Source organism: Anabrus simplex, chromosome 1 (genome assembly GCF_040414725.1).
Source record: "Anabrus simplex isolate iqAnaSimp1 chromosome 1, ASM4041472v1, whole genome shotgun sequence".
Taxonomy (NCBI): domain Eukaryota; kingdom Metazoa; phylum Arthropoda; class Insecta; order Orthoptera; family Tettigoniidae; genus Anabrus; species Anabrus simplex.
In genome coordinates this window covers 843,476,391-843,503,838 of record NC_090265.1, presented here as the reverse complement: position 1 = coordinate 843,503,838, position 27,448 = coordinate 843,476,391, and the positions used below count along the sequence as shown (strand labels likewise).

Below are 27,448 nucleotides of genomic sequence, written 5' to 3'. Positions count from 1 at the left end.
GAACCATTTTAACAGGTCCGCTTTTAACGAAGATTTTCGTAAGGCTGAGCCAAATCGTCATGAGCACAATGTTATTTAAACCCCCTTCTAACGAACCCCAACATAAGGAAAAGTCCACTTTTATCGAATATATTTCACATAAATTAAGATTGTACATCCCGTTGTAATGAAAACTTGCGATAAGATACTTTTTTCTAAACTTGTTTTAAATGATAATTAACTTCCATTTTCATGTAACCTCAGTCTGAAGTAAATGTGCTAAATGAAAGTGTTCCTTTAGCGACGTGTGGAACCATGATAAATTGGCGCTGCCTCTGGAAATCACTTACCGGCAAGCAGCAGTCACCGTCATGCTTGATGCTGTTGGTTAGTTATGTTCATTGATCTATAGGTAGTACTGGAATGACAACTGTATGGGAGCGGAGTGCAGTTTCCGGCGAGACTAGCTGTACGGCCTAGAGTCGTAACTGACTTACGCGTACATGCTGCGAGACACAAGTAACTTCACGAAACAAACATTTAGGAGGAAAGTTTCTTGCAAACTTCATGAGATTTACAGTGAGATATTTCAGAAGATTAAAAGCAATTAGAAACTGAAAATTGCTATGGATATTGAACAAAAGAAAAATGTATTCTAGAAAAAATTACGGAACAAGTATGAAGTTGTGGCTTCGATGGCTTACGCTGCCTGAACAGTCATCGATAGACCCCAAGTGTAAGTGTACGAAATGTAGAACTGTTCAAGCCCTACAAAAAAAGGTCTGGAATGGCATATATTTATCTCCAACCACTTGCCCTTTAGAGCGATTTTAGTTCATAGTCTGTATTCACATAAATAAGTAAATAAGATATTTCCCCCAAATTTTACATCCAAATAAAGTGTTTAACCTCCTCTACGGCTAATTAAAGATTAAAATAATCTTTAAAGTACATTATTTGCATGAACGATTCGGGAGTTAGGAACATTTTTGTCGGGATGAGTATCTAGTTGACCTTAAAATATCCATAAAAATTATTAATTTCATATCGTACATCAAGCCAGCAAGACTTCTACCATCATATTTTACAGCATCCATGATGGCAATTAATAATAAAATTTTAAAAATGTATAAATAATCCCACACTGAAATTAAATATGTCCAGTCATCTGAAAAAAGGAGAATCTTCACTAATGATAGCCGCAGCGCTGTTACACCCGATAGGCACTTCCATCCCGCAACACCAATCGCTGCTTAGGAATCCTGCGGAGGGCGTAGACTGAAGAATATTTCTAGCCTCATTCACTGTTTTTGTTCCTGCGTTGCAAGTTGTTTTTACAAGTTACATTTGTGTCTGTGATAAGATTTTGTACTGTAAGTTACGGCGGACTACGTTAATCATAGCTGTTAAATGTAAAAAGCTGACTCTTCAACAAAAGGTCATCATTAGCAATGTTGAAAGGGATAGCCAAGTACCTTTGTCACAGATGGCAAACAAATGTGACTTGGCACCCTCTACACTGTTTGGAATCATGAAATAGAAGGAAGCTATTCAGACTGTGGAAGTGGGGTGCAGTTCTGGGACAAAAATCATCTTTTTCTACCACTTTTCCCACACCTGTGGGACCTCGGGTGCGAACTTGTGCCGCATATGTGGATTTGACCCTGTTTTACAGAAGAATATCCATTCTTCGCTGTAGGAGGGACTTTAAAACATTTAAGGGAAAAGAGTGAGAACGCTCCAATTGACGGAACATACTTAAACGAAAAGTTCGAGAAGTCACACTTAAGCTGCTTCTAATGGCTGGTTTGATCATTTTTAAAAACCGCAGAATCTTTCGCTCCACGGCGAGAGTGCGAAAGTTAATGATAACAGTTGCGAACTGGAAAAAGTAAACGTTGCCTCGACTTCTTGAAGGATATGATGCTAAGGATATTTTTAACACAGATAAAATGGGCATTTTACAATATGCTCCCGTCCAAGACATACGCTGTTCGCGGAGAAAAATGCCACGAAGCTAAAAAAGTAAAGAAAGACTGACAGCGTTTTTATGTGTTAACAGCGAAGGGAGTGAAAAATTACCCCACTAATTATTGGAAAATTTAAGAATCCAAGATGTTTAAAGAACTCCCTATCAAAGAAATGTGTCAAATATCTTTCTTAGATAGTGTAATACCAGCTCTTCCTCTACTATTGTGACATTTATGAAGGTCACACCATAAGTAATGCATCTACATGTTTACAACGCCATTTTTATTTCAACACTTTTGTTATTTTTAGTCTTTTGCTACAAGCGTGTAAATATGATTTTAACAAAAATGCGTGGATGATATCGGAGATGTTTCTAAAATTTTGACAAAGGTTGGATTGTGAGACGGGATTGGCAGGAAGTAAGGTAGTGCTGGTGATAGATGTCCTGATCATCCTTCACATACATCTTTCCTGCAGAATACCCAAAGTGGTTTTCTTTCCTCCTAACTGCACCAGTCACCTGCAGCCTTTGGAACTTGGCATTATTCATTCTGTGAAAGAACTACAGAAAGGCCCTGGTTCAGAGAGCTATTTCTTGCCTTGAAAGACACTATTCAAAACTGCTTTGGCCATCCAGTTTCTGGTGCCATTTCAGACCTTTTCAATTAAGATGACACTACTGATGACATTGGGGAAGATGGGGAGGGGGAGGGGGATTTGTATCAAAGGACTCTAGTGCCACAACATTCGAAGAATTTGTTGCTTGTGATGATTATATCCTAACCTCAGCACCACAGATGGATGTTGGAGACCTTTGTGACGATGCAAGAAGACAAAGCAGCGATGTGGAAGAAGATCCAGCAGAACCACCTTTTAGGGCAGTAGTAGAGGGATTGGAATAGTCTACTGGTGCTTCTCTAACGTTGATGACAGTTCTCATAGTTTATTTTTCATAAACCTCTATAAAATCATGTTACGCCTGTGTTCCAACAAGTTAAAACTGTAAGTCAGTAATACCTATTTCCCTCTCCCTTGCTGCAGGTTGTGCTCCCAATGGTCCATTATGGAATTTGTTAAGTCTGCTGTTTTGTAGATATTTTCTGTCATTCTTGTGTTAATATGACTTAAGTATTTCTAACAAGTTCATTTATTATTTCCTGACATTACATTAGTTAAAGACAAATGTATTATTATTTCTTGTGATGTTGTAACCATTCATACATCGCCATATGTATAAAGACGCATCCTGCATAGAGAATATGCAGTTTTCCGCACAGTTCTACGTTAAAGAGCCGTCAAACGAGGATGTTCTTGACAGTTCCAGGATTCGAGCTGCCCGCCGTACAGTCGTGCGCCCCTCCTCTCGTTGCGCGCAATTGGGGAAAGAGGGAGTACGAGTGCTTGTAAGTGGAGTTCGCTCTTCCTCTGAGCGAGAGAGCTGGAGCGAGAAAGATGTCACATGACAGAAGTGAGGTCACAAAACAGCCTGAAAGAAGAAGTCTCAACATATGAGACAATATCACCCCATGTATTTCCCTAAGTATTTAGTGGTACCAATGCGTAGCTTCCAACTGTTTCAATGGTATTAAGATTAATAACTCTGAAATACTTGATGGATAATTTCGAGTTACAACTTCGATGAATGAGGAGATTTTATGCGGATTTATCATGCCGAAAACCATTCTACATAATAAGAATAATAGGAAGTACGCAGATAGTTGATGGGATAAAGAGAGTGAAACCAGATGCCCGACTGACAGGACCAGGAAAACTGAAAAATCGCAGGAGTCAGGCTGCACTTACTGAGAATTGATACTGACGCTTTGATGATTGCAGGCGAACCCACGAAGGACTTGGAACGAAAATTGATCAGTGGAAAGAAGGATGTACAGGCTTTAATTTGGTATCAAATTCAACTTTTAAATATACCTTCCAACGGACCGTTGTTGGATAAGGGGGCGTGGTCTGACTCCCCCTCCAAAAAATAAGGCTTCTTTCTATAAAGGCGAGTGGCAAGAGGGCAGTATACACAGTATATCCAGTGCATGCAGTCTAAGCAGACCCATTCTTTAGTGAACAGTCAGTTTCAATATTCAGTGTTTCACATTGTGAAGGTTCTTATTGAACAGTATTGTGTAGTGGTAAATGACAACACAGTGAGTGACAGTGCGCCGAGTACCAAATATTAGTTACGTCTTCAATTCGGTTCGCTATGACCCGTATGTGATAAAAAAAATTTACTTCGATGTGTCAGAGCGGCACGGGGTTATAAAAAAAAGGTAGTCGATTGAAGTGAATTATTACGTGTGCAGTTATGAAATCGATCTGAGTGAATGTGGTGGATTATGCCAAATTATACAAATTATATAAATGAGGTTAAATGAAGGAAGTAATTAAATACAAGGATAGTTCAGTAGCAGTGTTACAGTAAGGCTTGAACCTTTAATAACAGTGAGCGGCTTATTAACTATCATTTTAGTAGCTCAGGAAGCACCCTCCGTATTCTCTCAAACGCAGCGAGTTGTATATCGTATCAATGATTAGTGAAACGGAGTGGGTCGACTAATGACCACTAAAATAATATTAATACCTAACATTCATATCCTGTTATGGTGACCAGCTAGTGTGTGATGCTCCGAGATTAAATTACTTGTGGAGAACTGGAGTATGCAAATGAAAGTATCGATACAGGACAAATACCAATATAGGGCTAGCGTGCTCGAGTTTATAAATATCCTACTCATAACAGTTATAATGCACGACATAATTAATGCATTTATGACAAATTTGTCTTCCTCGTTTGCATATTTGACCTCCGAGAACGCCAGGTTTGAAGACGCCTTGTGAGCAGTCCGCCGTACAGTTACGCCAACGCAGCAGTGATATTCAAGAGCCTCCGACGCCAGATGAGCATTCAACCAACATGAAGACGAAACGACAGAACGATTCTGGGAGCCACCGTTAGTGAAGGCATGCTGATGGCAGCTTAAATACATGGCTGTACCTCCTGAGGAAAGCTGATGGCAGATATCTGAGTGCTAAGTACACTTTTTAACATATGAGCATGATAGTCACAGTAACGTAAATATGTAGCATGCATGTAAATACTCTGAATTCTATTTGGCCATACGGTGCTTTAGAGGGATTGTAGTTTTTTTTGTAAGATTTTTCTGGGAGATTTTCTTTGTGGTTTGATCCACTTATTTCATTCATTATGGGAAAATATTGCATGACAGTTATAAGACTCTAGCATAATTTATAGGTGACGTGACGTAATTTAACGGGATAAAATTTCGTAGTATGATCCATTCGTCTTGCAGTTACAATTAAATGCTGTCATTCATCATAAGAGTTTCCGATTATTCATTCTTGATTGCACATCACATAATGGTAGAAACTCCTGTCTAGATTTAAGACTGCAAACTCCTCGATAACAAAGGGACTGTGGGGGTGTAAGTGAATTATGTAGATCACGATTAGCCGCGATTTTTTGAAGGTTCTATTTAAATTTGCATGTTCTCGGGATATGAGGAATGAGAAGACTAAACCTGATATGCGAGTTCGTAATTTTGAGAGTGTAGTAGTGTTAAATATACGAGTTCCCCTGTTGAATATATATAATTAGGGCGATGTAGAATGCCGCCTTGAGAATAAGATATCCCCCTGTGGGTGGGGGCAGTAGAATAACACCCACGGTATCCCCTGCCTGTCATAAGAGGCGACTAAAAGGGGCCCCAAGGGCTCTGAACTTTGGAGCGTGGGTTGGCAATCATGGGGCCTTTAGATGAGTCCTGGCATTGCTTCCACTTGTGCCAGGCTCCTCCCTTTCATCTACCCTATCCGACCTCCCTTGGTCAACTCTTGTTCTTTTCCGACCCCGATGCTATTAGGTTTGCGAGGACTAGGGAGTCTTTCATTTTCACGCCCTTCGTGGCCCTTGTCTTTCTTTGGCCAATATCTTCATTTTTCGAAGTGTCGGATCCCTTCCATTTTTCTCTCTGATTAGTGTTAGTGCCTAGTTGTACTTCCTCTTAAAACAATCACCACCACCACCACCACCACCTGAGAATAAGATAATTGAGGCCAAATGTAGGCTGGTATATGATGTTACACTGATAATGTTAATGAGTCGAAGAAAGAGTCGTCTTTGTGATGATACGAATATTTAAGAATAGCAGGTAAAGTGTGAGGCTTTGCTTTGCGTGCGGGGGGGGGGGGGACCGACCCGTCTGACAGTTTTATGAGAGAATGGTCAGGGGAAGCTCTAGCGAAGTTTGCTTGCCACGTTGTGAAGGGAGACATATTTGGTTCGCTCTTTTCTCCCTCTACTTTAACTCAGGCATGCATAAAATTAAGAAAACGACATCGTCTTATAGATCCCAGATGTGATAAATGAATGAAATCCTCCCACCTTTCTATTATTTTGGTTTATTAACCCTTTGGCACTCAGCCTATATGCAGGTGTTTGCTCGAAGACACTCAGACCAATTTTTGTGATTTTCCAAAGCAAATTACAAAAATTCAACACGTAAAGAGTTTAACACACATTAAAATAAAATTAATCACACTAATACAGGAAACTATGAGCATTTCAGAAATTAATATACCTTGGACTATTGTTATTGGTTAAGCCCAAAATAATTATTGAATTTCAAAAATAATTTTTTTTAAATAAATTGTTTTCAATGACAGAAAAATTAGACATTGTTGCGTCTTCCTTCTTTACTCTTAGACGTGGATGAAAGAACTTTTAATTCTGAATAATTTGATATCAATATGATGTGTGTGCTGCAATTCACTCATGAGGCATTGCACAAATTTATTCAGTGTACATGTAACGGTCATCGATGTCAGGGCCTCGCGGTCTGATGCACGGTGAGCAGTTACGACCGTGTCGCTTCCCACATAACGGGAATCACTTTCGGCAAAAGAAGGTGATTATTACTGTCTAAATCATCTGAAAATTCATGGACATCGGCCTCATTCGGCCTTGAATATGGCCTAGCCATTACTATAAAAAGATGACGCAAGCACGTGCAACAACGGAGTTATGAAAAGCAGTAAAATTGTAGTTTACGAAGTGCATCGAACACACGATATACCAAAGAAACGAAAAAAAGTATTAACAGAACTCATAGCAAGATCAACTTCTTGTATTCATAAGCCAATCAAAACAGATCCACGCAATAACAACTTCAAATAACCACAACATAAACATTCACGGTCAACAGATTTCATTTGTTGAAAATTAAAATATTTTGTAGGGCTGGTGGATATATCTGTTGAGTTAAACGCAAATTCAACGCTTTAATGTACCGTCACGATCAACTGTTACGATTTAACAGCTACGCAAATGACCAAAATCCGTAAATAAGACAGAGCCGATGTATCGGCGCCGTGAGCATTTTCGTCATAACCTCTCGCGCCGATAGATCGGCGCGCTGAGTGCGAAAGGGTTAAAGTAAACAAAACCCAACACTATAGGGTTTTCAGGTTGTGATACCCCCCCACATGTCGAAGTCCCTGGGTTCAAGTCCCAGATTCTGGCGAGGACTGTTGCCCATCAGTGGCAATCGAGATGGATCGTGCCAAGATCTTGTTCTCTGCATGGAGATGCAATGCAGAGCGTTATGTTATTTCTTCTAGTGAGTGTTTAATCATGTATCATATGTTACAAGATAGTGGTTGCTGATTGCTATATTCACTGTTTATAGGAGCATCGTTGAAATGTCATGTTAATATTAGTGCATAGATAATCTCAACGAAGCAGACGTTATGAAGTAATTAATACTCCGTACGATAAGTTAGACACGGTCATTAACGTAGACAATGTGACATAACTATCAAGTGTTTAAAATGTGCTCAGGAATTTGTAGTAAACCTCTAACATGATCTCAGGATATTGCATACCTGCCAACTTTTAGAAATCATAGGAAGATTTTTTAATTCTTAGATTTCATCAAGTGTATTGCGCCACGGTCTCGGTAAAAAGAGGACAAGATAAAAGGCACACAGTTACAATGCGAATTAACCATTACATTTAAAATCTTAAACTAAGAAAACAAAAACGATTGCAAGAAAAGGTACTTAATAATCATTCTCATTTATGACACATACATACGAATAGTAACAATTAAGACAGATAAGTCAAGAACTGACTACAGCTTACCAAATGGTAAAGAATATACACATCTAGGTGATAGACTGCTGTGTTTACTTGTTTAGCATTGAAATGGCAGCTAACTTTGCCCTCTTCAACAATGCACTGTCATACTGCTGCTCATAACACTTTCCACTTAGACTTGATTTGACGACCAATAGATTACCGAGATTTTCGTCATTCAGAGATGATCGGAATTGTGTCGTCTTTTTTACCTGGCTTAACAATCTTTCACACTCTGCATTGTGCATTGCTGTGTGGAATTGTCAATATTGAGAGCATTACTTTTGCGATTCTATCATATTTGAAACGCCCATCTGCACCTCGTATATCCCCTATAACAGACCAAGAACAATCTACTCTTTCTTCTTGCACAACAGACAATGGTAAATCTTCCACCTGGAGAGCACAAAACTGGCACTGTAATGCATCCATTGCTTCTTGGTCATCTTCACCATCTTTCACTGGCAATATAACAGGAAACTCTGAAACAAAATACTTTATGGCATTGAAGGAAGAAATCTGCAAAGAATTTATCTGAACTACTTGAGCATTAACATAAACATCACTATTCAAATTAAATTTATGAATAATATAATCACAAACTGCAATAAAATAGTTCCTGGCGTGCAAATAAAAGTTTTTCTTCTCCTCAGGTGCCAGATTTTCTATAAGACGAGATGTTGAACAGCCAATTAGTAAATCATCATCAGCTTTCTGATTCTCTCTCGTATGATAGACCACTTCTAAAACTATAGGATATTTTTTTATAACCACTGGCTTAACAAACCTGAACAGAATGTCCTTCAACATATCCGTCAGCATTGATCTTATGACATGATTGTGAGGTGCTTGTGACTTTATTAGTTTTCTCAAATGTAGGGATGATAAATGCCAGAAATAAGCAAAATGCTTTAGTAAAGTTTGAAGACAGAAAAAGAAATAATCTCTCCTCTCGTGAAATACTGGCAGTGCAACTAGACTCCTTTATTTTCTTCACAGATGGAAATGAACTACTCTCCGCCTTCCTTTTTCCAGAAATAACAGAAGCTTGGTCTTGTACTCTACTGACACAAGGACCACGTTCCATTTCAGTATCTTCATGTGCCTTGAGCTTGGGAATTTGGAAATACTTCAGAGATGTGTCTGTGCCACTGGACCGTTTTACCTCTTCCTTAAAAAAACTCCGAAGTGGCTCCCACTCTGAAATCGATCTTTCCGAACATTTCCCCAAGGATAACCAGCGTGTACACATATGCTTTAATATTTTTCTAACATCAGTTTGGTACAATGCTTGATACATTTTGAGATCTCTTCTCTTCGAGCTTTTGTCTAAATAATAAAAAATATCAATTAGCATCTCATCAATTTTGACAGGAAGGGAGTCTGCACCATTCATGGCAGCCAAATTAATCAAATGACATGGGCATCCCATAATACTAATGTTTTAGCACTGCTCTCTTAGTTTAGCAGCAACACCAGTTTTTCTTCCCACCATAACAGAAGCATTATCTGCGCTAAAAGCTATACAGTTTGCCAGCGGAACATCATATCTTTTCAGAACATCCAGGAGTAAATTAGAAATATTAATACCAGTAGAACTGCCTTCCAAATTTTCCATGGATAGCAAACGATTTTCAATCTTTTTCAATTCTTTGTTGAAAAATGAGACGTTAGGATAGAGCTTACTATCTTTATCATTGCTACCATCAGTTGAAATTGCAAAAGGTTCAGTCTTTAAAGTTTGAATCACCTTACTATCTGCATCACAGGCCATTTCATTAATTATGGCAGATGTTTTTGTTCTAGCACACACATATTTCTTCGCAATGTCTGAATCTGCGAACATCTTTCTGAACAATGGCCCTGCGTGATCAGAACAAGACAATGCAAGGTTATGTTCAACAATGAACGCTGTGAACAAACATTCTGCTCGAGTGACTGCATCATCTTCCTTCCCATCTACAAAAAAAATTACTTAATTTTTTGTTCCTCTCGAGACAGCTAGCACTATCTTTGTGTTTCTGTGTGACACTGAGCTACAATATCTGTTTTCCCTCCATGCGAGATAATATCACACTGACACACGGAACAAAATGCATAATAGTTTCCTTTATTAGACTGTAAAATGCAACGGCAACTCAGTTGTATAGGTATCCCTGAACAGTTGGACATAACGTTTGTTATGTTTTGTAGTCATGTGAAGAGAAAATACCACAAACTGTCAACGACAACTCTCTGAAATACATTGAAGTCATTAAAATTATGAACTCTAATCAACACAAAAGCACTGAAATATGCGAAACCACCACATACAAAACAGATCAATATGTCTCTTACATTATTAACATATGACTTCAACAAGGGGAAAAGCACAGAACAGCATGAAAAAAACACGTGGTCTAAAACTCCAACGAAACTACGCACAGAAAAGAGCGCACGAACTACACAATAAGAAACTCACTCTTTCGTCCCGATCAACGGAGTCCTTAGCGGTCGCTAGTGCGCATGACCTGACTCGTAGGACGATTGCAGTCCCGAATTCCCACCTGAACAGCACACACGCTGCTGTAGTGAGCAGGAAATACGATACACGAAGGCGATGGATGATCCGCCCGCCAAATAAAGCATCAAATACCGGTAAATATGCTTAAAAATGAGGTTGCATAAATTACACAAGCACATAAGAATTCGTCCTAAGGGAAGAGTACTGACTGTACTGGAGGTTATATTGGTCAAAAATAGGAAGAAATAAAAATAAATCTGAAAACCGGAAGAAGAGTTAAAAATCTGAAAGTTTCCAGGTAAATCGGAAGAGTTGGCAGGTATGATATTGTGATAAATAAATTGAAGGATAAATCAAATTAAATAATTCATGCCGTAAAGGAGATATGCCTTTAGGAAAGATACGTGTACAGTTTTGTAATAGGATAAGTTTATATAATAAGGTTTTCTGTGTGTTAAGTGGCTCTGAAAGGAGACGTCCTTTCAATGTATTTTCAGTGATTTGAAGGTAATAAGGTGATAGATGCGTATCTGAGATAGAAAGAGACATCCAAAGCTCAAACCTAATTTATGAATTTAATGTATTGCACAGATATAAATATTTTGGCATATCTTTATGTAATTAGAAATAGGAAAGGATTTCCACCTATAAATACTTGTTCATTGCACTTATGCTACAGGACCGGTTTCGACCCTTTACATAAGGTCATCTTCAGCTGAATCATGCATACATATCTATGTGATTAAGCTATGATTAACCCCTTAAGCGGGGAGCTCAGTACACATTAGTTCACCCTCAGGTGAGGACCGATTTTCCTGATTGAAGGAAATATTTAATTACTTGATTAAAAACAATCTTAGACTAAAATCAACTATTGAAGGGCCAAAAGAGGAATATTTGCTTGAATATGATGTATTTAATTGTTGAAAAATTTGATTATTGTAATTTCTCAATATTTTGTGCAAAGCTCTGGTTTTTGTTTATACAATAACTTTCACCTGAATATTTTAGGCAGTTTACTATGAATCTCTGCTTGTAAATAAATGTTTCCGTATACGTAAATTTTAGATTTACAAAGTTTATGTAATTAAAAGATATACATTGGAATAAATTATAATATTCACGAAATTTTCTGTTATGTTGGTTAGCGCTTTCGAGGGATCAAGTTTATATAGACTCACTACAATTCATAAGTGACATAAACGGACTATATTACACTACAATACAGGTAATATTTACAGTATTTACAGTCTTTACAGTGTTATGTCTTTTACAGCTGTTCATTATGATACACACGGAAGCAGGTCATATTATATAACCTGTCTCGCCTTCACATAATTTATAGAATTCCATTCCGAAACGCGATCATTTTCTTGTTATGTAAACTTTCCACCCTAGCCACCCTTTACATAGCAAGAGGTTCTTATCAATTGACATTTTGCCATCAGGTGTATAAGCTTCCGAAAATTTTGCTAACAGGTGGTCAGATATTGGATTTATCTCGTATATTTTAGGAGGAATTTGTGCATTATTCACCCCATTGTCAGAGATATGTAATAAGCTGTGGAGGAAAATCTAATAATAATAATAATAATAATAATAATAATAATAATAATAATAATAATAATAATAATAATATTATTTGCCTCACGTCCCACTAACTACTTTTACGGTTTTCGGAGACACTGAGGTGCTGGGATTTAGTACCACAGGAGTTCTTTTGCAAGCTAGTAAATCTACAGACAAGAGGCTGACGTATTTGAGCACCTTCAAATACCACCGGTCTGAGCCAGAATCGAACCTGCCAAGTTGGGGTCAGGAGGCCGGCCAGGCCACTCAGTCTGGCGAGAAAACAAATCTCCTCTGTGCCATCAGCTCATAGGAAATAGGTATAGTAAACAAGCGATTGCGAGAAATAGTGTCCTAATTTAGGTTTCTATACAATCCCCTGCGGCAACAGAATGGCCATAAGCAGCTTTATTTCGTCCTTATTTGCCCGATCACGGTCTTGATCTTGATTCCTTCCTTTATATGCGATTTCCTGCTCGGCATCTTTTGTCTGCTCAGCTATGTTCTGGCATATCTCGTAATAAAAAAGTTATTAAAATATTTCGCTCAGCTTAGTTTTCCCTAAAAACAATCTCTTTACATCACGGTGGAAATTTGGATCAAAGCAGGAATTTCTTTGTCCATTTTCAGTATAAGTTGACCAAGAACTTGCAATGGTTGGATTGTAAACAGGATTATCGTCACAATTGTCACTGTCATGATCGCTATTTGAACTGGAATCTAACACGTGTTGCCTCTATTGCGACTGCTGAACATTCGAATCAGCTACGCCCAAACCCTGTATATTCGAGTTTGCAGTACTTATTCAAGGTAATTTCCTGTCACGAATTCCCCTTCGGCAGAACTTACTTAACTAATATCACAATTCTCGCCACTAAATTCCAATATTTTGTTTAGCATGACCCGTAAATCACCTTCCTCTAACAGCGGGGGCCGGTAATTCGTTATAGATATTTTACCTGAAAAAAATGTAAGAGAAAGGACCGAATAGAACCCTGGTCTCAGCACTTTGGATGGAAATCATGAAATATGACTATTACGGATGCGTACGATAAATAAAATGTTGTGCAACTCGCGATAAGCACACACTACAGTCGTGAAAGAACTTAAGACTGGGGATAATAAATCAGGTCACAGTTCTAAAATGTTATCAGAGAGGTCTGTTCAGTGACAATCTCTAGAAATCCCTTCTACAGCAATATTATTACATCCAAGGGACGATTAGGCGATGAGCTAAAGCTTCAGCGCGGAGCTATTAGGCCTTAGGTCGTTTTTGCCCGGACTCAGCTGCGTTCTTTATGTTGCAACTCGTGGATGACACATTGGTATTGGGAGAACATAGTTTAAAAAAAATTCACATCAGAGGGCAGACTCATCCAGAATACGCTGCTGAAAAGGAAATGAACCTCTCCAGGCAGGCAACTGAGAAAAAAAAAATTGAATTGGCGGATATATCCACGTTCCCCACCGAGCAAGCGACTTGCAGCCGCAGATCTCGCCGCAACTCCCACCTGATGGGTTAAGATTGTATTGTCAAAGGAATGCCATACGATAATAAACATTAGGTCACATCCAAGTGGGGCATGTCATAACGTGAACTGCCGTATATGTCACTATGTGCAACAAAGCATTGTATGTCTAAAATAGTGTGTTTAAGGTCTTTAGTTGATAAAACACACCTCTACTTAAAACTTATATATGTACAAGATGAATACAATATATAGGAGCACTTCATGCACATGAACGTTCGTGTCTTGTTGTTCAATTCATCGGCTGACTCCCGTGTTCAAGTCTTATTTACACAATTGTACACTCAGCTGCTGTTCCTGGAGTTTAAATGATATGGTTTGCTTGTAAAATTGTATAAGTAAAAGATTTGTCTTCATGTATGTACATAGAATAAAACACTTTCCCATTTTTAAAAGGTGCCAGACGTATGGATAAAATTAGGCTAAAATATGTTCAGCTCTGCTGTGTGTGTTGCCTTATGCTAAAATCAAATCATGTTGTCGCGTGACGTCCATAGAATTTGAGTGACACTGGGTTCAAAGTAGTGGCTCCATTCCCATTTGTAGCTGTGCAGTGATGTTATATTTATCTGTGGAAGATAAGATTGAGCTATGAGTGATATTTATGTTGGAGGAATGTATAAGGGTTGTGTGTGCTAATTTCAGTATGTACTTACTACAGTTGGTGTGGCCGAGATGTGTTTGATATCCAAGCTTGTTGTGTACTACTTCGTGTTATCCTTGGGCTTATAATAGCTGCTGTGAGGGGAAGGGAAGGAGGGGTAGGGAGAGTTGCTGTTGTGGGGATGGATGTGTTTGATGTTTTACTGTCGCGTTCTGTTTATCGATTACAGTAGAAGTCCGTTATAGCGAGTACGGCATATAACGAGAACTCCGTTATAACGACTTTTCCTGTCCCTTAAAATACCCTATATTAAACTGTGCATCGTCCTTCGGTCACAGCGAGAACCCTATCACTGGCGCATCCGTTATTACGAGCGATTAAGCGCGCGATTTTTTCCGTTACCAATATTTATGCACCCCAGCGATGTTATTGCATGCGATCGATTACCTTCGGCATCGTTTCCTCGCTATATGCACTAGCGATTTCTCTCGTCAACATTCGAAGGCGATATCGGAGTCGATTAGTAATATCCGCCGACAGCCGTTCCGTAAAGAAAATTCGAAATGAAAGAGAACATATTTTCGTAATAAATGCGTAAATAACGTGTCCGATAACGGTTGTTAACTAGTTAAAAATTATGGCTGACTAAACGACCGCGTAATTTTGGGGCCAAATACTGCAATTTAGTAAGAATGGGATACACCTCGAGATATGGCAGAGTGCTTAATTGATTTCATAGGTTAGTTTGTATTTTGTCGCGTCTGGTTAAATTACGGAAAGGCTATTATGAAAATTTATAGCGAGAAAGGTATAATTTCTCTACCGGCGCTTGATGTGCGTTTTCATCATACGTATAGTACGGTTAAGTTAGGATACGTGACGCTGTTTGAATAAGAAAACTGAAACGTTTGCAACAAAATGAGATCGATCATCTTCGGTACGGTACAGTTTTCTCACTTTGTGCATTTGCGAGCTCTCTCGTTGATATTCAAAGGCGACGTTGGAGTTGATAAGTAATACCCATCGACTGCAGTTCTCTAAAGAAAATTCGAAATGAAAAGACTATAACACGTTTTCGTAATAAATGCTTAAATAACGTGGCGGATAGCAGTTAACTCGTAAAAATAAATACTGAATAAACGATATCTTAATTTTAGTGTTATATACGGAAATTACGTAAGAATATCATACATCTCAAGATATGGCAGAGTACATCACTGATTTCGGAGGTAATTTCCTATCTTCTCGCGTCTAGTTACGGCTATTGACATGTAAATTTTTCGCGAGGAGGTTATTTCTCTACATGCGTTTCAAATATGTTTTCATGATAGGCTACATATACGGTTAGGTTAGGTGACGCTGTTTGAAGAAGAAAGCTGAGGTGTTTGCCACAGAAATCTCTGGAATGATACCGTATTTCTCCGAATCCAAAATATTTTTTTCCCCTCAGAATCTCATGCGAAAACTCAAGGGTTGTTGCATTCGCGGACTAACAGTAAGTTAATGGATACCACTAGCAACTACCGCGGTAACCACGCTGCTGCTTTTCACACGCGCACAGAACTCATTGACAAACGACCGCCTCTTTACTACACATCGCTACCGGTTCTACAGTGTATAGTGCCTGTGTGTTTCTCAAATCTGCAGAATGGCATCAAAACATGCGACCCTTCGAATTCTTAGGAAAGCCATGGCTACGCAGTGGCAGAGTCATAACGCGTCTATTGTTCTTGACGCTTAGTAAAATTAAGGTTTATAGACAGCAGGAATATTTTCGTGATTGATCGTCGTATTGTAAAGATACGTGGAAAAGGTATTGCCGGCAAATTTAAAACGGGTTCTAGTCGATATTATGTCAATTTTAAGTTAATGTTTATTAAACATTCGGAAATGTAGAATAATTGTGCAGCCCCAAGAAAAATACGGCATAGGCCTAGCTAAAGCCAATATTTTGCGTTAGCGTGAAGACAAAGAGCTTAAAAAATGCGTACTGCACAAAAAATGCATTCAGTGGTCCGCAACAAGGGCGCTTTAAAGAAGTCGATGATGAAATTGTGAGGTATGTGCACGAAAAACGCAAGAGCGGTTGGCCATACCGTGGCGCAATAAACTCGTTCGTTGACTTTCAACTTTCGCGATTAGGCCTATACATCGCTAGCCGTTGAATTTGTCCGCACCCGACAAGCGAGACGTGTGTGTAGCGGTAGCCGGTTATATCTGACGCCGCGTAAAAGTAACAGTTTTAAAGACAGCAAGAATAATTTCCTGATGGATCGTTGTATTGTAGAGACGCATGGAATAGGTATTGCCGGAAAATTTTTAACGAGTTCTCTTCGGTATTATGATGCCTATATTAAGTTAATGGTCCTTAAACCCGCGGAAATAAAGAATAATTGTGCAGCCGCAGAAAAAGAATGAAATACGGCTTGACGAAAGTCAATGTTCAGCGTCTAAAAATGCGTAGGCCTGTATGATTTTACAAAAATCTTTTTTAGCCTGATTTAAATTTTTTGAAGGAAAAAGTGGGGTTCACCTTGGATTCGGAGAAAAAGGGAACTATATTTTTTTTCAGAATGAAATTAAACATACACTCTCACGTAGAATCGGATTACGAAAAATAACAAACAAGTAAGCCGTAGTGTGGATATCATCTGCGGAACCGCAAGTTTTGAACAAACTGATTGCCGTTTCATAAAGATTTTGAAGTGCATGAAGGGTTTTCCGACTTTTATACAAACATCGGATATAACGACGATCCGTTATAGCGAGCACATTTTCGCTGTTATGAATTCTCGCTATAACGGACTTCTACTGTATCTTAAGGTAAGAGTTCTTTAGGGCGGGGATAACTATGTTGAAGATGATGATAGTTTTTTCTGTGATTTCATTTATGTTGTAATTTGGATTGGTATACTGATCTAGAGTGATGTTAAATTCTTCTGTTATGTTGAGTAGGGGGCCTTTGGGCTTTTTGTTCAGGATTTGCATGTTTTTCTCGATGTTTGTGAAACTGTCTTTATAGTCTACGACATGTTGTCCTATTGAGGAAAAATGATTGTGTTTTACCGCGTTTGTGTGTTCATTATATCAGGTTAGTCACAGCACTCCGAGCACTTTAGAAATAGAAGAGTTCATTAAATTACTTAATTTTGCCATTAGCAACAACTTCTTTAAATTTCATGATACTATTTATCAGCAACAAGGTTTACCGATGGGATCTCCCGCTTCTGGAATACTCGCCAAAATTTACATCGACCATTTAGAGCACACATCAATTAATAAAATAGACAATATCTATTTTTGGTGTAGATTTGTTGACATTTTCGTCATCATTGACAATAGATCCACAAATGAAACATATATTAGATAAACTCAACACAATAGACTCCCATATAAAATGTACCATAGAAACCGAAAACAATCGCAATCTGAACTACTTGGACATAATAACTAGACATGAAGACCACCTTTCTTACAGAATATACAGAAAACCCATGCATACCTCAAATACAATTAAAATAGATTCCGTTCACCCCAACACACACAAAAGAGCAGATTACTACAGCACGATACAGAGCATTCAATATACCGTTAGAAGATCTAAACAAAGAATTACAACTAATTCATGACATAGCTAAAAACAATGGATACAAGAAAGAAATGATAAACAAAATCATTCACAAAATAGAATCCCAACCCAAAACCAAACTAACAAAAGCAGACGAATCCAAGAAAGATTATGCACTATTCACCTTTTTAACGAATCTCAGGGGATGCGATAATTAGAGAACATACTGTACTGGAAAAGCGATCGGCGAACTTGCATAAGGTACCATCTTAGCATCGCATTCGGGTGGTATTGTTTAGAGAATCCTTGGAAATCATAAAGCAGAGAGTGGCCCCACAATTGGAAAGAGACAGAGCACATTTCAACAACTCTACTTGAAGACAGAACGAGTTTCGTCAAATGTTTGTACTTGCAAGACGTCTACATTCTGTCCAGGGTTAGATGTTAATTTTTTTTTTTCTTTTCCCCGGCTGTATCGCCGAACAAGTTTTCGGCACTTTCCTCGGAGCACTGTATAGTCGCTGCGCTTTTAGGCAGGAATCGAAACTGCTCCTCCTTAACACAAATATAGAATTTTAATATTATTGTTTATGATTATGTTATTGAGAGCAGAACAGATACTGCACCTTTTGAATATAAAAGGCATGGGAGGCCTTGGGATTGCCTATTACTGTTTTGGTCCTAATATAAAAATGGGAATTTTATGTTTTTGTGTAAAATGTCATAAGTGGTGTTGGTTATTATTTTAAGAGGAAGTAAAACAAGGCAACCATCCTCTATATAATACTAATCAGAGAGAAATGGAAAAATGGAAGCGATCCGACTCTTCGAAAAATGAAGGTATCGGCCAAGAAAGACAAGCGCCAAGAAAGGCACAAAAATTAGAGACCCTAGCCCTCGGAAACTGAGCGTCGGGGTCGGAAAAAAGAGTTGACCAATGAAGGTCGGATAGGATAAATGAAAGTGAGGAGCCCGGCCTGAGTAAGTGGAAGCAATGCCAGGACTCTGCTAAGGGCCCTGTGGTCGCCAACCCACGCTCCAAAGGTCAGAACCGCTGGGGCCACTTTCAGTCGCCTCTTAAGACAAGCAGAGGATACCGCGTGTTATTCTACTGCCCCTACCCACAGAGGGTTAAAATGGCATAAAAACTGCAGTTGTTATAGTTGCACAATTTTGCATTTTAAAAGTTTGTATCATTTCCCACTAGTATCGACTTGTGCAGCGAGCAAGTTTTCCAGCCAAGTTCAAGGTCACAAATAACCATACTTTCTGAATTTTTAAATGGTATTTTTCTCTTTCCAATTTGATTCTGATTAGCGACTGGCAGAACTGAATATAATGGATTCGAGAACTTTTGAGAATTTATTCTTTCATTGAAAACCATATTCTCAAGTTCAACATAACCTTTAAAAGTCCCTGTAGGCCTATTTTCCATGGTACAAGATTTTCAGAAACAGACTACATACAGTATACCGATGACCAAATTACAATGGAAGATTAAAAGATTTTAAAAAACGACGGGAATTTACCATCATGTTGGGCACTTTTGAATCTAAATGTGCTTTTTGTTTTTTTTAGATTAGAGAATTAAAAACCACTTGTGGTTGATTGTTGTTCGGCTAGGCGTTATTGGATTTTTCAAAGAGTTTAGCTGATCAAAGTTGCTGAACTGAAAGTAGTTTTCACAGGAAACCTCCCCAGTAAAACTGAATCTTAAGTATAGAGATTTTTAACTCGTGTACCGGTAATTAATGTTGGAAGCCAGCCCCGAGGTCTAACTTGCCTGCCTCTCACCCGGAGGTCCTAGGTTTGTTTCCCGGCCAAGTCAGACACATTTACCTGGATATGACAGCTGGTTCCACGTCCACTCAGCCTACGTGATTACCTTTATTGGAGGTGCTATCTAATGGCGAGATGGTGACCCTGATCTAGAGCACGGAATTACAACAGAGTATTCATCACACAGACCATGCGTCACCTCTTAATCTACAGACTTTCGGGCTGAGCACCCATTACTCGTTAGGCAAAGGACCATTGGAGGCTGTAGTAATGTTTGGTTTAGGGGTGGTTTGTAAGATTATAATTGTGCACATTTCATTTTTGTGAAATTTAGGCGAATTGTTGGTTTCCATTCGCCCCCAGATTTTCCATTTTCTTATACCGATTACTTTTTCCTGTGGTCCCTCCAAAAACGGAGATTCCACTGCACTAACAATTCAAAGCTTATATCGAAGGTAAATTTAAATGCATTACAAATTAATTCCTGCCAACACCAAAATTTGAGGAATCATTTTGTAAAAATGACCATCACGCAGTTAATTCACTATGCATGAGAATGTGCATTACGTAAAAGAATATAAACATAGAGAAAGAGGTTTTATCTATATAAATAAAGTAGTAGGAGGTCCGCTGTCTAATTTAGTTTGTTTTGCCAAATTTTCAGACAATTATCCGACTTAGGTCAACGTACCAGTGGTTTTTAGTTTTTGTGTCTGTCCGTCTGCTCCACCATCAACACTGCTGGACAGATTTTGACCAAAGTTCATATTGATAGTATACTCACTAGGGGAAGGTTTAGATATGCATATGATTTAAAAATAACTGAACAGACTGGGGATTTATAGGAAAACCAGAACAGTCTTCTTCAATATTCTCATACTATTGATTTTCTGTAAACTCTGTAGGCTATATGTGAAATGTCCCTTCTTTTTAAACAACTTTTTTATGTACATAATTTTGTTTACTCTTCAAATGACTGAGAAAATTACTATTTTCTGGGACTTCAAGCTCTGCACTAAGCAACTTGCAGACCGACAACGAACCTACCGGTTATCATGAAGTCTCTGGCTGCTTGTCAGCAGGAAAGTAACGTTATGCCATTTTAGTCACCATTCCTGTAAACTCGTGGTTGTTCCTTGGGTAGAAGGTGATGCCATTCTGTGGGATATTTGCAGAATACCGTTGGAAGTTACAATCTTCTTCGAATAGCACTAAGGGGGGCTGTTAATTTTAACAATACCTCAGGGTGTAGTCCATTATGTCACACCACATTTGCTATAATTTTTACTGTATTTCTCTTCCACGTCTGTTTCTGCTTTATTACCTTGCCTCTTTAGGCGTAAGTAATAGCACCATAAGTCATCTTATATGTTTACGGAAGAAACCATGCGCCTAAATTTCTCCTGTTACCACTTTCTTAAATACGGAACTCTTATCACAATTTAGTGAGGGATATTTCATTTTCCAATACATCCACTTTATATTTACTTACTTGCCCTATCCGGCTGTTTTCAATTATCCTATTTTCAATTAATGTATACTTTAACGATAGTAATTTCTTAATTTCTCCGTATGCATGCGAGTGCTAATCCCGAAAACCTAGACACTTTCCTTTTGAGGAAAAATTCCAAGCTGTTCAAATGTACTCGAGAACTTATTCGCTTAAAAAAGAGGCAATTTTAAAGACAGTGCATACCTTCATTACGGGGTAACTGCTGGCTAAACAGTAGGTCATATCACGAAACAGATTGCACAATTGCCGCTCAATTTGGAGCGATCTTCAACTTTGGTCGTATGACCTTTGGTCATATCTTGATTCCTTATACGTTAGAGCTGCATTGCTCGATTATAAACAAAGCTTGATGAAACTTAATGAAAACTCCCCAGCTGTATTGTGAATGGGAGTTGGCAAGACTCCCTTTATAGTAGAAACTTCCCAAGTGTTTTGAATGGGAGTAAAAAATGTGACCACCAAATAACAAAACTACACAACACGCACCTTACGTCGAAAATGACGTATGGGGTTAACCCCGTCTTGTTTCTCGGATTGCGCTAAGATATATGCAATTATCCACTTGTATACCACTCAAAAATAAATAAAATTTTGATGGGACAAATTGAAGTTTACGAGTCAAATACAACAATTACTTTATTGATTTTATTCCAAATATTCACTCATCACAATTCCAGAGAGCAAAATGTTATGCTTCCTCTTCTAGCTAGGCCCGTCTTAAGCTAATAGTACTTCAAGGGTCGCCCAGTCTTCCGAGATTGCCTGTAACTAGAAAGTACAACTACTTATACACTGAAGTAGTAATATACAACCAACACATGTGTACCAATGAGCTCTTTAATTACATAATTTAATCCTGTCTCACTGCTATAGAGTCACTATCCTAGGCTCCACTATCCTGTGGACTGCCTACAGTAAGTGTTCATTAAGTGCAACTACTGTGATCAGAAACTTCACTTAGTGCATTTTACTCCCGATGGACGTGCATTCTCAAACTTTAACCACTGCTGTCTACTATGCTATCTGCCTTTCAACTAGCATGCTTCCCCATATTGTCTGGTGAACATTCCCTTACAGAGTTCTCTTCGCAAGGATCGCTAATAGTTAGCCCCTCTCAGCAGCTTTTACTAGTCAGTCGTCACTGAGAACTTGACGTTGCAGATGGTTAGTTTGTTATTGTAAAATATGCTGGATGGCGTATCTGTGCCTTATTTTTTGGATATACACAGCCCAATGTACTTGTATCGTAGCCAACTTAAGAACACTGATCTTACTGTATATTACCTTAGCGCCACTACATCGAGTTAATGCTCTAGAATAAATAGAATCATTAGTACCAATGTCATTTCAATGACAAACTATAATGAATGTTTAAAACAATCACAGCTGCAAACAACACTACCGTACATTTGGACAGTTAGTGTGCCAGTTATATGCCACAGCTCTCCATAACTAAGGTGGTTAAGTCGTGCATCACTGCTATTGTGGAGCTAAGCTGCCAGGAAAGGAGTTCAATTCCCAGGTTGGTATATTCCACAAATCTACTTGTTCCAACGAGTGATATTTTATTTGTTCCTGAAAAGGAAAGTTTATTGGATACGTAGCCAACTGTATATAGGTAGGAAGCAGTGTACCCTGCATAATTAGTGCAGCAAATGCTCAAAATGTCACTACCTTTGTTTATACAGGTTTCAGCACAACTCTGTAAAGACATTTTTGCTCCTAACATGAGGGGTGCAACAACCTGACATGCCTTTGACCAGTTGCTGGAGGTGACTAGGATTTTCAGGCTCCTGCACATACACTAACTGCTTTAACTGACTCACAGGAAGAAGTCATGTGGCGTATGATCAGGTAATCTGGTAGGCATATCCATATATTAGGATGTGAAGAACTAAGACGATTCGATAGAGTTAGTAAATAATGCACAAGAGGTAGCAGCAAGGCCACCGTCTGCGAAAGAATCATTGTAGCGAGTGGAGCATGTTGAAATCACACCTGTTTGGCAGAATGCTCACTCCGCGGTACTCATCAATGTAAATAGGGGACTTTTAAAACTGTGTGGATATAGATAGGATTTAAAATTATTACACGTAAACATTCTCAGATACTACAGTATACTTGCGATGCTTCTCTCCAGTAAAAAAGAAAGCCCAAAACGCATAAATACAGGAGAAATTAGTGATAAAAGATGACGTGATCAGGTGCAGTTAAGTAACCAAATCAATTTACTGCTCATATTATTTCTGCTAACAACATACGCACGTTTCGCTATCTTTTGTGTAAATGACCAGGATTTTGGTATAATTCTGCTCAATTACCAAAAATATCCTCTCTCGTACGAAGCGAATGAGCGAGTTTTTAGGCCTAAAACCATCCGCGAGATTTGGGGGTAAAGTAGACAAAATATTGTCATCGCCTGTTTAAACACTGGCTTTCTGAGCCCAAATTCGCAGGTTTGAGCCTGGCTCAGTCCGGTGAAGAAGGTGCCTAAATATGTCAGCCTCTTGTAGATAGATTTACTGGCACAGGAAAGAACTACCGTGGTAATAATTCCGACACCTCAGCATATCCGAAAACCGTATAAGTACCTAGTGGGACGTAAAGCCAATATATTAATAATAATTATTATCGTCTATTTTTTCTAAACGTGATTACAAGTGGAAATATTAAGCCCCAAATGAGATGTTCTATCAGACCATGCGTACTGGAGAAGTATCAGAGGACATCAGACGAATCGGGGACGAATGTGGTAGGAGAAATAGAAACTAAAGTAACAAAAGACACCAGGATAGAATATCTCATTTGGGGCTTAATGTTCTCGACAGATCCTGCGTGGAGCACTGTGCCATCATACAGCGAGCGACCTGGTGATGAATCAGATACCACTACAAACCTCCAACAGTAAAATATTCTTAACACATGGGTGACGGGCCCCGAGAAATCTCGTAGTACGCTCGCCAGCGGTAGGTGACGGGCCCCGAGAAATCTCTGTTTTATTCACAACATTGTTTTCGGTCTTCCCGTGACATCTCTTGACCATATATTGAACTATTTCGAACTTGCACATTGAGTAGAATAAATCGTAGATGTATATCTGCCACTTTTCTTTTATTCACGACCTCTTTTATTCTTTGATTTAGTCTCGAAACGTCTACTTTCTTTCTGCCAGTTCAGTCTATGACAAGATGGAGCGCCCGCAGAATACAGTGTTAGCTGACGACGATAGGAATTATATGCCTATGATCGTCCAAATGGATATACTGATAATGAATTAGTGGAAAATGAATGTGAGAGCGATAGTGGAGGTGATATTCAAGCCTCTACACGCCGTAATTTACCTAGTGTGCTTATTTATTCAAGTGACTGACGACGATAATGATGTAAACATTAATGACGTGTTGTTGAATTAACACGCATTTGCTTGCTTATCTCCGATATGTTAAGTACTACTAGGGGCATTGGTCAGTACTCATACCAACTTTAAAGATAATATTTTGACTGGTTTAATATTTACGTACATTTTTATAATCAAGTGCACCCTAGTATGCTCAGTAGAAAAATGTCCGGTCCACAGGGTATGTGACAAGCTCAAGCATCCGGTCAGCATTGTGTTAAAGTCGAACCCTCATTATTGTAGAAGACTTCCTCAGGAACAGTCAACATTTTCTTATGAAGATGCAGAGCAAACATAGTTTCATCTTGTTTTCTTGACAACGCTTAAGCCCAAAAGCCTGTATGTCTACAGAGACAGATCTCGTTACATCAAATGCATCTGGCAATCTTAACTTACAAGCTAGGTGTCGTAGGAAAGTCTGCTAAGCCGAGAGCTCTTTCATTGTACTGCCAAGCACTGCCTGTCTTACAGGAACGAAGAGAACTCTTGGCTGGATAGACAAATATTTAAAAAGTGGTTCCTTGAAGAATATGTGCCTAAAACTAAAAAAGATTTAAAGAAAGAAGCGTCTGCCTGTTAAAGCAGGTTTACTGCTGGACAAAGCAGGGTCTCATCCAAAACAAACAGGAACTAATATGCAATATAATTTGTGCTTTATTTTTGCCCAATAGCATAACAAGCTTCTACTACATTTCACTCCTGGAAGGAACAGACTGTGAGGAAAACACCACGGACTTCCTCAAACTGATAACCATAAAGGACGTAGTATTGGCTAGCAGAATCATCGGGCGAAGTGAAGCCCGAGACACAAAATAATCATTCCATCACAATGTATTCCAGAGACAGGTTCATTATGTTTCTAATTGACGGAAAGGCCATAATCGCTACTTTCCCAATCCCAGCCCTTTCTCATCCTTCAGTCCCTGTAAAAATTCAATATGTAAGTGTGATGTTAAACTAGTAGCAAAACATATTGTGGAGAAACAAAGCAGAAAGCATCGTGGAATACATCATGAGTGAATCAATAAGTGCAGATATGTAACCTGGTAGGCATGAACATTGTGTCCTCTTTACAATGGTGCACGATCTATGCTGAAGAGCGTTTAGAATGGATAGGCGATCTCCACATTATCCAAGAGTCCCGAAAGAAAACACACGATACCCTTAAATCTCAATAATATCCATGCCCAAGTTTTAAATCATTCAACTTTCCACCATTACGAATCGCATAGCATAACTTGCATTAAAGGTACGCGTTTTTTTCAAGGAGCAATGAATCACATGTTTGTACAATGGTCTGCGAGATAGGGTAAGGAAATTATATATAGTCATTTTTCCTTTGCTAGTTTCATGGCTCATTTTACATTGCCGATACACAGGCAGGATCCAAAGCAATATTGACCTAATGGAGAAATATCATGTTTGTTGGGTTTCATAAATTACATACAATAGACTTTAGTTTACCGAGCGAGTTGGCCGTGCGGTTCGAGTCGCACAGCTGTGAGCTTGCATCCGAGAGATAGTGGGTTCGAATCCCACTGTCGTCAGCCTTGAAGATGGTTTTCCGTGGTTTCCCATTTTCACACCAGGCAAATGGTGGGGCTGTACCTTAATTAAGACAATGGCTGCTTCCTTCCCACCCCTAGGCCTTCCCTATTCCATCGTCACCGCAAGACCTGTGTGTGTCGGTGCGACAAACACATTGGGGGGGGGGGGGGGGGGGGGAACACTTAAGTTTCATAAAACTAAATTTGGGGCAGGCAAGCCAACTGGTACAGCGATGTTTCTGGAAGTGTTTGCACCATTTTTACATCTCCAATGGTATGTGGTTTGCTATGTATTCCAATTAATATGATATGGTGCTAAAACTACATTTCCATTACTGCCGTAACACTGTCCGCGAGTACTTCTTCCATTTAAAGATAAAAATTTCATTGTTCCATATTGAAAAGTATCACAGTTAAATTGAAATAATAAATATGGTAGTTCAACCTATTCAATACAAGTAAATAAGAGATGTAGAGATAACATTCTTATTTAATTAAAAGTGGAAATGGTACCAGTTTCGACCCCAGTCTGGGTCATCAGCTGATTATAGCTATGTAGTCAGCTAAAACGCATCTAAGTCATGCGGTAAATCTGCGTTTCGTAGTTAAAAAAGGTCACCTCCGTAGCGCAGGCCTATCGCAGCCCTGATGAAGATGTTCAAATAGGTGAATAGTTTTGTGTCCGACCTGCGCAATTAAAGCGTGCATCAGTCATGCTATATATCTTTTTTGGAGTGAAGAATGTCCACCATTGTAAAGGTTAACACAATTAGCTTCCGTTCTCGGGGCCTGGGTTCGATTCCCGGTACCGTAATAAAAAGATTTAAGAATGGCAGGAAAGATGACATGCAGTAAAAATGGTACATGCAGCTCGCCTCTATTGGGGGGCTGCACCACCTCAGATTGGGGATAAGTGTTTAATATAACTAATATTCACGCTCGTGGCTATTAGTATAGTAGCAGGCGAGACCATTAAAAAAGTGATCGTTTAATATCTCTTAACTCAGGCCAATATAGCCTACGTAATCTTAGGAGCGAAGTAGGTTTAAAACTCAAAACAATCCAACCATAACCATTGTTTTACTCACCAACACAGGTAAATAATAATAATAATAATAATAATAATAATAATAATAATAATAATAATAATAATAATACTTCTGAAAAATTTAGGCCTAAATTCACTCAGAGAAATTACACAAATAATCCAAAACATTTGGCAAACCGAAAAGCTACCGGATGACTGGAAGATTGCTCTAATCCATCCACTACATAAAAAAGGCAGCAAGTTAGACGTAAACAATTACAGAGGAATCTCACTTGTAT

General features: G+C 38.7%; 1 protein-coding gene across 5 annotated transcripts in view; it reads right to left on the bottom strand.

Annotated features, from left to right (window-relative positions):
• Mlf (myeloid leukemia factor) overlaps positions 1–27,448 on the bottom strand; it is a 185,822-nt gene that overhangs the window by 64,183 nt on the left and 94,191 nt on the right. The window contains exon 6 of one of the 5 annotated variants that reach the window (XM_067136409.2): positions 21,800–21,946. The exons of 3 other annotated variants lie outside the window; for them this stretch is intronic. In XM_067136409.2, the coding sequence (XP_066992510.1) occupies positions 21,901–21,946 (46 nt within the window). In that variant the 3' untranslated portion in view covers positions 21,800–21,900. Of the gene's footprint in view, positions 1–21,799; positions 21,947–27,448 lie in introns of those variants that run through there. One more of the 5 variants, XM_067136410.2, reaches the window with a different exon arrangement.